This window comes from Saccostrea cucullata, unplaced genomic scaffold (assembly GCF_032062105.1).
Source record: "Saccostrea cucullata isolate Sc308-1 unplaced genomic scaffold, CSIRO_AGI_Scuc_v1 ctg5227, whole genome shotgun sequence".
Lineage (NCBI taxonomy): Eukaryota > Metazoa > Mollusca > Bivalvia > Ostreida > Ostreidae > Saccostrea > Saccostrea cuccullata.
The window spans coordinates 44,282-57,609 of record NW_026936822.1 but is presented as its reverse complement, the minus strand read 5'-3'; the positions used below and the strand labels follow the sequence as shown (position 1 = coordinate 57,609).

The 13,328-nt window shown below is 32.9% G+C and overlaps 1 protein-coding gene across 1 annotated transcript; it reads right to left on the bottom strand.

The window, feature by feature from the left end:
• Nucleotides 1-1,695: 1,695 nt before the first annotated feature.
• On the bottom strand, nt 1,696-3,572 carry LOC134246664 (uncharacterized). The gene is made up of 2 exons (XM_062729037.1): nt 3,486-3,572; nt 1,696-2,430 (listed from the first exon to the last, which is right to left on the bottom strand). The coding sequence occupies exon 2, from the start codon at nt 2,349-2,351 to the stop codon at nt 2,019-2,021; it is 333 nt and encodes a 110-aa protein (XP_062585021.1). The 5' UTR covers nt 2,352-2,430; nt 3,486-3,572; the 3' UTR covers nt 1,696-2,018.
• Between the last annotated feature and the right edge of the window lie 9,756 nt (nt 3,573-13,328).

Genomic DNA, 13,328 nt, shown 5'->3' with positions numbered 1-13,328 from the left:
TTGACCATGTTGACACATAGTGCACTCGCCAGACCATGTGTCAAACCCTGCCGACTATTTAGGCATAGTTCATGCATAATGCAACACCATTATGCGAGGGTTGTCCCAAAAAGTCGTGGACAATGTTTATAATTTTTTTAATATGCAACCAATACTAACCAAATTTTGCATAGACATAATATATCGTAAATCTGGAAATTTTCACGTCGATTTATTTTTGCGAATTTGGGTCAAAAAGCTGTTGATTAATTTTTACGCTTCAAATTTTTGCGATTGTCACTGGTGATAAAAATAAAAATCACTAAAGATTTTCATATCAGGTTATTTTTCAAATAATATGCCCAGTTAGAATACCACCAATATACTCGCAACGTGGAAAGAAATTGCAAAATCGCTCCAAACATTTTTGATAAAAATACAAAAAGATTTGCACTGGATATTATTTCTAAATCAATTACAACAAACATTTTAGAGAATGTTGTATGCCTTTTAACCTAAAGTATAATCCAAATGAAGAAAAATGTAACTAATTTTCTCAATGTTTGTTTTTTTTCCCACCTAAAATTAACACGCCGCGTTAACATTTGGAACTTTCTAGTAAATACACTGGGTTTGAGTTATCGCCCGTGTTGATACAGGGTTAGATAAAATGACAGTTCTCCTTCTATTGACAAAGTGCACATATCTGATACTGGTCCCATGAATGTTACAAATATGTTCAAAAATAAAAGTTGTTAAATCAGAAACTTTGGGGTATATTTCTGTTGTTCTGACATCTAACTTTTAAAATCTTGAAAATCAGACCTACAGTATTCATAGTTTTTGTTTGACAAAGGGTTGAAAATGCAACTTCACGTTTTCTTGTGTTCATAACAAGTGTCTTTCAGTTTGTGATAATGAATGAACAAAATTGTTATTCAATGTTAAGGATTCATTTTCTTCTCCTTTATGTAATATGTAACAGTTTACAAACTAATTATTCAAATTTCAACTCCCTATTGTAACAATTCTGAAATGATTTACTTTAGACACCGTTATGAACAACATTATGGGATCAAGAAGTTTACAGTGAATAAATTTCCTTAAAGTCTCCTGCTGAACATGCACATCCTTACATACTATGTTGTCATCCACATATTTTATTGTAATGTTTTAAGCTTTTTACTGGTTAATGAAAATTTTATTGCAAAAAAATTACTCCATTTTATTGTTCATAACCAAGACACTTGAAGGCCGGAGTGGTAGTGATGTTTCCTTTATTCACATTTTAACTCAACCACCTTCTGTTGCATGTTACTTGTTATAACATATATTCCAATTTGCAGTAATTCTGGTAATATATTTCATGCATATTAGCTATTAGTTGGAAATAGTATCACCATGCCTGCAGAGGAGATCCAGAGCAATATTGTGTGTGACCAACAAATAACCATGTATGTGAATGACTTGAAAGTTATCCTGGGATGCCAACGATACAAAAGCACCAGACAAATTATTTTCAATAACTGTTTTAATATAAATTTATTACATTTCAAAAATATTCTTCTTCCAAATTACAAATCTGAAAAGAAATTAAAAAAACTAACTGTATATACAGTTTTGATCAAACCAATTGAAATTTGTTGGCTGGGCCCTCTATGGTATGGGGTTCTTATAATGGCTGGGCCCTCTATGGTCTTGGGCTCTCCACTAAGTGTGACTTGTGGTTCCTCAGGTTGACTTATAATGACTGGGCCCTCTATGGTCTGGGGCTCTCCACTCAGTGCGACTTGTGGTTCCTCAGGTTGACTTATAATGACTGGGACCTCTGGTCTGGGGCTCTTCAAATGGCTGGGCCCTCTAGGATCTGGGGCTCTCCACTCAGTGCCACTTGTGGTTCCTCAGGTTGACTTATAATGACTGGGCCCTCTATGGTCTGGGGCTCTCCACTCAGTGCGACTTGTGGTTCCTCAGGTTGACTTATAATGGCTGGGCCCTCAATGGTCTGGGGGTCTCCACTCAGTGCCACTTGTGGTTCCTCAGGTTGACTTATAATGGCTGGGCCCTCTTTGGTCTGGGGCTCTTATAATGGCTGCGCCCTCTATGGTCTGAGGCTCTCCACTAAGTGCGACTTGTGGTTCCTCAGGTTGACTTATAATGGCTGGGCCCTCCATGGTCTGGGGCTCTTCACTCAGTGCCACTTGTGGTTCCTCAGGTTGACTTATAATGGCTGGGCCCTCTTTGGTCTGGGGCTTTCCACTCAGTGCCACTTGTAGTTCGTATTCTTTTATGTTCCCTCCACTTTTTGTGCTGTTCCTCACAAGTGTTACGGGGTCTTCAGGTTTCCACTCATTATCTGCCTTTCCCTGCATTTTCAGTCTTTCTCTGTACCTCTTCTGGCCGACTCTTTTTCTGACTCTGACACTTTCTTTTTCCTACAGACTCCATCATCTGAAAAATAACACATGACATAGTAAGACAAATATGTAATTAAGCCTTGTGATAATGAAGCATAAAATCTATTTCTTGTTGTGTCACAAGTGTCCATGCTATGAACAAACCAAGTTCCTGATATATTTTTTCACCCCATGCTACAACAATATTAAATTAAAACCTCATTTTAACTTAAACCTTCCAGCCAAGTAAAATTCTTCAGTTATTTTTAATAGATCTTTAAAATCTATCTTTTAAAAGTCTTATATAGATGTTCTTAACAACAGACTACAAAAAAAATTATACAATTTGTGTCCGTATTATGAACAATTGCAGATTTGTTTAATCATTAAATTTTATGTTTGTTACTGCTTATAAACATTTTATTATAAAATATTAATCCATTTTTTTTCAAAATGAAATTGCAAATTTACAGAATAATAATTCTGAATCAAACTATTCAAATGGTTTTCTGTTCATAATTTGGACTCTGGAAACTGCACATCCATTACAGGGTCTTGTTATGAACAATACCTTTTTTTAAAATTCCCACACCTTGTGATACTTAAATAAAGCAAAATTCTCTCAAATTGATTGTCTTAGAGTTTTAATTAGTTTTATTTTCTGCGTGTATCACTGGTCAAATATTAAAGCAGAAAATTTGGCCTTCTTTATTCGTTCATAACGTTAGATGCATGTCAAAAACAAGTTGGAGCCGTCTCTGTTATGAACAAAAGTTAAAAGTCTAAAACCATTTTTTGTGTTCTGACTTGCACTGAGATCAGCATTTGTTCTTGTGTCAGATACAAATTTCATTTATTTCTTTAGTCTAAGCATGCCGAAACTGTTATTATGTTCCGTACAGTAAAATTACACTGTCGTTCATAAAAAGGACACATGCTGCATGGCGTTTGTCGTTTCGTTTCAAGAGTATTTCTGGCTTTAATTTTCTCAAACACCCATATCGCTTCCTTATATCGATGAATAAATGTTCATACTACAATAAAGTTTATGCCATTTCACTTATTTCAAACCATAAATGCCCTTTAACACCATAAAAAGAAAATTCTCACCTTAGCTTCCGTTCATAACAAGCTTTGACAGTTTTGGACACTGCTATTTAGTAAGCGTCATTGAACACATGGTTGTGTACACATATTTGCGATACGTCACCGGACTTTGTGTACACATGAGTTCAATCTAGAACACGTTTTTCATTCGTGTACTCAAAGTATTCGTTCTCTAGCTACATGTTTAGCGTTCATAACAAGTGGACGCGCTACTTAGAGGCTGTGATTAATTTCACTTTTAAATACTACACATAGTTTTATTGCAACGATAATTTGTTTGTCTTTAAAATACGAATCAAACTGATTTATTTTCCATTCAATGTGCATTCAAATGCATTTGATGTTTTCTAACAACTCCTTTTTTTTATTGCGTTCAGAGTGGACACTGTAAGTTATGAACGCTTGATTTATTTTATTTTCGTTTAAATGCGTTTTTTAATAATTCTTTTTTAAAAAACACTACTCAGAGTGTAAATCCATATATTTTTCTATTCTAATCAGCAAAAAAATCTGTATTAAGTCTAATTCCAACATCCAACGCAGTAGTGCAGTCTGACAGCCACTTGATTGTAACATATAAACGTGTAAAAAGCACTGCATTTTCAACAAAACAAATGATATATTTTTTGGTTTCAGCATTTCATGAATATAATTTTGGTGTGTGTAGAATCTACAAAGTAAGCAGGTTATTTTGATATGCCCATGATACTAATAATTCAATGCTTTTTTGAGAAATTGGATATTTAATACCACTCATGTCAGCTGACCCAGTATGAAATATGTGCACCAAATTAATTGATGAAAATAATTAAAAAGGGACATACCGCCTCAGTGCTTGTCAAATAATCGGACGATATTGCATATAATGAGGGCAATTTACATGCATGGGTAATTAACTTGTAGTTATATAGCAGACTATATTGTTAACAGGTTTCTTTTAAAAATGACCAGTGCTTACCGACGCCTATTCACTGAGTTAAAAAAAGTTCTCAGAAAAACATTCTTCACATGTTGATTTCCTTTAAGAAAAATATTTTTGCGAATGCAATGCACGCGCAAATTTGCTAAAAATTTATCTACAGTAAAAATTTCCAGATTTACGGTGTTCAATGTACTTTGATATTGTGAATTTTTTAATATATATCTTTCATATTGACAATTTTTGGACGATTTATATGAAGGCTGATAAGGCCTGTCGGCGCACGAACAAAATTCAGAATAATTTTTGCATATAACTATTACATTTCCTTTTATTTCTTTAGTAAGTACTGTAAAATACATTGAACTAAAATTTACATCACTGAAATCGGAATAAAAATCTTAATTATATATCCCAATTTCATATGAATAGCTTTAAAAACAAACGATTGGTGTCATGATTTTCATAGTATCGTTGGAATTGAGTTTGATGAAAATGACGTCATCAAACGTGTAACCGGCGCACGGAGATGTAATTAATTGTGTTGAATATGCTTTATTTACATCATAGACGGGAAAAGAGTAAAGAAGTGACATTACACACCAGATTTTAATAGAAATTTTTTTTTTTAATGGAACAATATTCAATGAGAGTTTTTCTCTCTACCGGAAATAATTACAGCATATAAGAAGTAGACTACTGATTGTTAAATGCAGACAATTGGGAACAATCTGGACGCGTACGACGTTAAACAATGTGTATTCTCTCCTGCCTACAATATAAGGCAAACTTTCGACTAAAATTCAACTGAAATTTGAATTTGCTTTAAAAAATACATAAAACAATAAAGCAAATGGACAATAAAGAATTTAAATGAGTCCCTTAGTGAAGAGTGGACTATCACTTTAAAAGGAAATATTTAATGTTAATGGACGCAAGTAAAGCAGATAGAGATCATGATTATATAAGAGACGCTGTTTACGTTTGCATTCGTGTTTTAGTGTATACTTATATTCTTTCTTTATTTTTACATAATTTTCTTATTAGTTGTGATATCATTATGAAACTTGAAATGCATGATCATAAAATGTTACTTTTTGCTATGACAAGGAAAGAAATTAAAATTAAGCAAAGAGAAGATAAACTGTTTTCCCTGTCTACGACTTTTTGGGACAACCCTCGTATAAGTAGTACTTCGTAATGTTATACATGTAAGCTATTAATGATATTCAAGTAAACAGTTTAAATTCTGATTATTTTTTTTAGTGCTCTAAATAATATTTTGCACTAAATTTCATCAATAGTGTTTTTTAAAAATTCATCTTTTTCTTTTCTTATGGAGAAGGTTCTTAAACTAGAATGCTAATGATACATCCTATTTGACCACATACGCATGGCCTGCAAAATGTAAAATCGCTGTACATATGCAATAAGGCATGTATATTAAATTGTTTTACAATACACAATTAAGAAAACAACAACATTGTTTTTCTCAATATTCATTGTGAATATGCTTGAGTCTTTACCATAAAGACTACATGTTTAGTTGATGTTATGAACATGATTACAGGGTAAAATTTCTCTTTTAGACAAATAATAGTAAACAATAGCACCAGCACCCATGTTTTAGATTAAACTGCTTAACATTGCTTAATCCAGCATTCAAATATATTGGTTTTTCCAAAACTTTGAGTACATTATTTGCTGTATGTCAAAATCTCATTATCCATGATTTTTGATTTTAAAGTTTTGCTAGATTTATTAATATAGGTTTAAAAATAATTAATATATATAAACTAAAAGTTTTTAACTCTCCTAGCAGTGAAGAATTCTGTAATTGTGATGCTTTTAATATTTGCCTCTATGTTATTTTTTTAATACGTAGTATTTCCATTAGTGTACTCTTCAGAATTGGAGGCGCATTTGGTCGTCTGACTGGGACAGCATGGCATTGCGGATTATACAAAACATGCCAGTATCAATCCAATTTTAAATGTTAAGTGCATTTGTCACTCTAACTAAGAATAAAAGAACTATAAAAGACATATGAAAAAGAGCGAAAAACCCTAACTTTATCCTCTATTATTAAAAATACGACATTTCCGAGGTACAGGTAAACTTCGGTATCTCGACATCGGATATGTCGACAACCTGGGATATGTCGACATCCGCCCTCGGTCCCGGCATTATTTACAATATTCATCTTTGTTTGGGCGTGGCATTGCAGTATCAACACTGCGATCAAATGTTAAATATGGGTTTAATAGAAGTGTGAAAAGTTTCTCTAAATCCAAAATATCAATGAAAATAGACAACTGATTTAGAAGAAATCATGAAAAACACTACTTTCATAAACATGTTTAATCAAGGGAGATAATTCAACACTTGGGTTTTAAAACCCCATGTTGTCCTTTAAATAGGTCACAGGTATCCATTGATATAAAAAATAGTTGTTTCATGTACATTCTAAAAATTTCTTTGACGAGTAAAACAATATGCGTTTTTTTTTTTGTTGAGTATATGTCCTGACTTTGTTAACAATACCTTTTGTAAGAATGGAAAAGGGGGGCTGTCATTCACTAATTCTGCAAAAAGTATTTGCAATTAAAGAAAAGTATTGCATGTATTTACTGTATAACACTTTGACACATACATGTGGCTTCATACAACATTGAAATCAACTCACATTTACCTGTAAAAACCAATGATACACCTGAGTAACCTTGTGACTTAGATTCAAACCTAATGTGATACTTGTTAGACCAAATTAAATACCCTATTGAGCTATCCAGCAGGCTATTGAAAATTTAACCGCCATTTCGTATTTCGCTGTAAGAATAAAGTGACCTGAGTCACTTTGGGGATATATATACTTTAATTATAAGACAGTGGTATGTACATGGTACCAAGTCTACATACAGTGGAGCCTCATTTATCTGGACACTTTGGTTACTTGTCGGTTTCACGACAGTTTGTCCGGAAATGTAAAGCGTCCGGATATCATTATCTGAATTACCAGTTAAACAAGCCAAAATTACATTTAAAAATTCTGTTCTGATGAAAAGTGGTCCGGATACTGAAGCAACCGTATATCTGGTGTCCATATATCTGAAGGTCCACTGTATAGTATACGAAATCATTAAGGGAACCAAGTTCATAGGAACGTCCTGGATTGACCATCAGTTGGTCACCTATTTCTTAACCAAATAATGTTGTATACATGTACCAACCAAGTTACAGTGTACCATTTTATGTTTTGATAAGTAGACTATGATCGTCTTAACAACTATAAACTTTTAACAAGTGTTATTCCTAAAAAATCTGATACAAACATTATTTAAAGTGGACCAAATTGGTCATTACGTTAACACATTAAGTGACCAAAAATTGGTCATTCTGTAAACCAACTAAGTGACCAAAAATTGGTTATTAACCATTACATAAATTGTGACCAATGGATCCATCAAATCTCAACCAGTGACCAGAAAATTAATTTGATAGCAGCCCATGAGTTAATTATTACATGATACCCTCGCTTTCGTTGCAGTATATATTCCTTAGAATTCAATCACTTTGATTTGGGCTGCATATATCAGTAACTGTATCCCCCTGGATTTCATTTAGGCCTAATAAATTGCACACCTTAATGACTGTCACATATTTTTAAATTATTACATCCTCTGATAGATAGCCGAGACATAAAGAATAGAATTTCAGAGACAGTAGACATTACCATAATGTACAATGAGAAGTAAAGACAAATATCAATTAATACATTTGGAGATTAATAAACTCAGAAAATCGATGAAGGGGTTCCTCCTATCTCTACTCACTGAAATAAAGTCTTTAAAAAACAAATTGTTACATAATATATGTATTCAGCCTAATACCATTAATTAGAACGGAAATCAACAAGCTTATTGTAGAGAGGAAAAAAAACAAGCCCTGTCCTATAGGTTTCACTATTTATAATGAAGTGATCCATTCTGTTGATATACAGGGTCCATTATTCACATGTTTTCGGATTAAATACTTTCTCAAAGACATAATTCATTAAAGAATTCTTAAAACAGTCACACATGTACATATATCTCCAGTATAAAACAACATTTCTCAGGTAAAATGACCAAAGTCCAATAGCTATAGGTACCCCTGATTTACACGGTCTGATGCCTAAGTAAAGGAGAAAGGCCGAAAACTGTCCATTCTGTGAGAGAAAGAACTAATCGAGGCTCCTATTGAAAACATGATTCTCTTTGTTCTAAGAATTTAAAGATGACAAATACAGATATTTCGATTTCCAACGGGAATTCTTTTTTTTAATTTTGAATCAGTTTTTTTTGGGATATATATAATAATTGCAGCAGTGAATTCGTGAAATGCAAATTGTGTTCCGAGTGTTGGATAGCCATAAGCCAAACTTTGACTTGAAAATGTATTTTAAATCAGATCTGGAAATGTTTTAATTTTAATTATTTTTTATGGAAATTTTCACTGCGGCAGAATAGCTTTCATAGTGCAAACTGTTTTTGGGTGATGGATTTAATATTAGCCTACTTCAAGCAAAAAAAATTTTTACTTAAAATAATTGACCATAACATGTAAAATGACTTGTTCTCTGATACACAACACAACAATAACAGTGTGATCTATCAAATAGGACATTTGTTTAGAGAACTGAAGCGGACATGTTCGAAGATGAAAGAACGGATTATACTAAAGACAAAGTCATCCAGTATTGTAAATAAAACTTAAAAGTTGAAAAGCTCATTTCCTCCTGGGACAAACTATATGTGTCTTTGGAGATTATGCATGTATCGAAATTTCAACCATCGAACTATCTAAAAATTTCATGGAACGACTGCATAAATAAGCCCTGATTAAATCTAGTACTGTCTGACGCCGTGACGTCAGACAATAACTTAAGACTTATTTCCAGTCTTATTTTAAATACATGTATTGTAAGTCAATGTGTAATATATGGTGTTTAAAGTAAACTGAATAAGTGGAAACTAAAGAAGATATCAAGATGTTAATTAAAGTCAAGTTCTAACTTCTACACTGTAAGTAAAGCAGTTGTAATGCAGACACTACAGTAATAACTATACATGTGTATACCAAATTCATTTTAAATTATTATCATGATTATTTTCACTTTTTTTCAAGAAATATCGCTGAAATGTGAAATACTTCTCTGACTTGAATTTAGACCCTTTTATAATAAAGTTTGTTAACTGGATTTAGATAACAAATGGTGATTTTCTTTTACAAGATAACACTTCAAACTTAATGGTTAATACAGTATATGGGTTTCATTTTCCAGGAATATTATTTGTTTACACTTGAAAAAAATTCCTTATAATATACCATAATAGATAATAAGGTTTAAGATTGAGATTATCTTGATTAAGATGTTCAGTTTACTACATTCAAACCAAATATGGTATCATTTATCTATATTTTGATTTTGCAGTGTCCAAAACAATTTCCTGAAAAAAGATAAGCTTCTTAGTAATTTCTTTTATTTTGTGGAATTTAGATTATATAAATAAGGCTATTCTGGCTATTTCAAGCCACCTGGCATAGAAAAATCTCTTTATACTTGATATAGAGATTGTTTATGATCAGAGGGTATGTCATGACCTTAATCCAAGGTATTTCTGACAAGTTCAAATTTTGTAATTGAGTATCATTGGAAGCTCATATTTTTAAAAGTTGTTTATGACCTCAAGGTGAGTCATGACCTTGGCAGAGGTCATTTGGGCAAGTTCAAGGTCACTGATAATAGTGAATTTAAAACAGGTCTGTATTTTTGTAATAGAGAGACATTGCATGTATCCGCATTTCACTGAAAGATTATTAATGACCAAAGGATGTGTTTAATAATTAGGGCCCTGCTCTGTTTGCACCCTATAGTGATCAGTCCGTCTGTTCGTCCATCCTAGATCTCTTGTCCGGAGCATATCTTATCTCTCTTTAAGTCTTATATTCTTTTTATTATATTTCATTAATTTTCTTTTTCACAAAAGTTGAGATTGTTATACCTTTAAAAATGTGTTCCTATACAAATCTATACAGAAAAAAGTCAAACATTTTTAATTTTTTGCTGAGCGGGCATAAAAAAATCGATGTTGGACCGCTTACGTCACAGGATGGGGGGAGCTTAATCTCATTTTCATTCGTTGGTGTTAAACAGTGACAGATCTGATGTTACATTACGGAATATAGTACAAAATACATTTATGTCAAAAAATATAAATTAAAATGAAAGGTATAACAAAACATTTATTGACGGAGTTCTCGGGCAAAATGCATTTTGTAGGACCCTTGTCTGCCTTCGGCCTAACGGCCTCAGGCAGACAGTTTGTTTCTTGGGTCTGACAAAACGCATGTTGCCCTTGAGCTCAGTCAATAAATGTATATTGTTGTCCTACCATTGAGGAAAAATTGTTTACATCTACATTAGATGGACAGAAAAGGTGATCTTAAATGCTTGTGATAATCACTGCAATATAAAATTGTTCTTTGGTATGTGGGTTCGATTCCCACCCAGGGCTTAAAATGGCAAAGTATATTATCTAAATCATTTGCTACATGTACATATTAATGAAAATATTGGAAATTCATCTTAAAATTTCTCATGAATTTGCACGATTTATTGATTTTTTTTTAAGAAATAACTTTATTTTTGTTATTTCATATTTTGCATTTAATGTACAAAATTCTTCAAATTTACTTGTTCTGCAATATACATTATACATGTATCCAAATCTTATGATAATATAGTTTGCTGATGCTGGTGCTAAAGGAGGAATATGCTGCCCTGAGCCTCCACCAAAGAGTTTTTTTATAAGTTAAAAAAAAAAAAATTCTTTAAGGTGATCTAAATATCCAACTGCTCTAAATTTCAACACTTTTTAGCTCACCTGAGCAGAAGGCTCAGTTGAGCTTTTCTAATCAAAATTTGTCCGTCATCTGTTGTTGTTGTTGTCATTGTCATCGTTGTTGTCATTGTTGTAAATTTTTCACATTTCATCTTCTTCTTAAGAACCATTGGGCCAATTTTGAACAAACTTAGCACAAAGTATTCTTGGGCAAAGAAGATTCAATTATTTCAAATCAATAGCCAGGCCTTCCTCCAAGGGAAGATAATTAATGTGAATTAAAGAAAAATTGATGGCATCTTTTGAAAATCTTCTTTACTAGAATCACTGGACCAGGAAACTGAAACTCATGTGTAAGCATCCTCATGTAGTGTATATGACCTCTGAGGGTAGAGTGGGGCCACAATAGCTGATCAAAGTTTAACATAGGAATAGAATACAGCAAGAGGAAATTTTTTTAAAAATCTTCTTCTCAAGGACCACTGGACCGGAAAGTTGAAACTCATTTAATGTTTCAAGTTTGTTCAAATCATAATCCCGGGGAGCAGGATGGGGCCACAATGGTGAGTCAAAGTTAAGCATGTTTAGCATAGGAATACATGAGAAAAATCTTTTTTCTCAAGAACAACAAACCCATGATTGGTCATAATTATATGGAAGCAACCTCTGTTAATGTAAATGTATGTTTGTTCAAATCATGATCCCTGGGGGTTAGGATGGGGGCACACTGGGGGATCATAAAAATATGAGATATACATGTATGAAAATAATATTTTCTGTAATACCTATTTAACTTGTACATGTATATAAATCATGATAATGATGGGATGCTTTTTAAAGCAGAATATCACATTTTTTTCTGTGCTCGTAAAATACAATCAAAGTAATCTACAAGAAAAAATATTATTTGATTTTAAACAGTCTGCATTTATAATTCCTGTAAAAATAGAATTGTGTGTATCTCGATTTAAACAGTTAATAGAACTGCATGAGTACTGTTATAGGTTAACTATTATAAATAATAAATAAAAGTATTGGCAATAGAAAATAGAAATCATTATTGGTAACAAAGGTCAGATTTGATTATTTTGACTGAATAGTGGACCTCATTAATATTAAATTCTGGTAAGACGAACAATTCATCGCAAATTATTGTGTCAGGATGAAAGATGAAACTCATGTGGAATCAATCTCAGAAAGTGTAGATTAAAATTTGGTCAAATCATGACCCCCGGGGGGTAGGGTGGGGCCAAAATGGCTGATGAAAGTTTTACATAGGAATAAATAGGGAAACCTTTTAAAATTTTCTTTTCAAGTACTTCAAAGTCATGATTAGTAATAATTATTAAGGCCCTGCTTGGCGGGCACCCTATAGTGATCAGTCTAGCTGTCCGTCCAGCTGTACATCCATCCATCTGAGATATCTTGTCCGGAGCATATCTTCTCTCTTCTTGGCCCAATCTGGCTCATACTTTACCCACAGAGTGCCTTTAGGTAACCAGTGTTTAGTGACCCTGAATCATGTTTCTAGGTCAAAGTTCAAGTTCATAGCAGAATTTTATGAAAATCCTTGTCCGGAGCATATATTCTCTATCCTTGGCCCAATCTGGCTCAAACTTCACCCACAGAGTGCCTTTTGGTAACCTATTTGCAGTGACCTTGAACCATGTTTCTAGGTCAAAGGTCAAGGTCAAAGCAGAATTTTATGAAAAATCCTTGTCAAGAGCAAATCTTCTTTCTGTTTGGCCCAATCTGGCTATTACTTCACTCACAGAGTTCCACTGGTCAATGTGCAGTTAACTTGGTCGAAGTTTCTAGGTCATGGTGGAAATCTCAGAATTAGCCTCTCTATTTAAAATCTTTATTTGGTGCATAAAATTTTCCCTTAAGTTACAGTACATTTATATAACTGGGGATACAGGATAACTTCTATATATATATCTGTAAATTCGCAATATCATTTAAGTTGTACTAAATGACTTTTACTGTATTACACAAATGTTCCTCTTCAAAATAAACCCTTTTAAACTACCTTACATTTTC

Coding starts and splice junctions, on each gene's coding strand:
- LOC134246664 (XM_062729037.1), bottom strand. CDS start 2,351: ATGCAGGGAAAGGCAGATAATGAGTGGAAACCTGAAGACCCCGTAACA.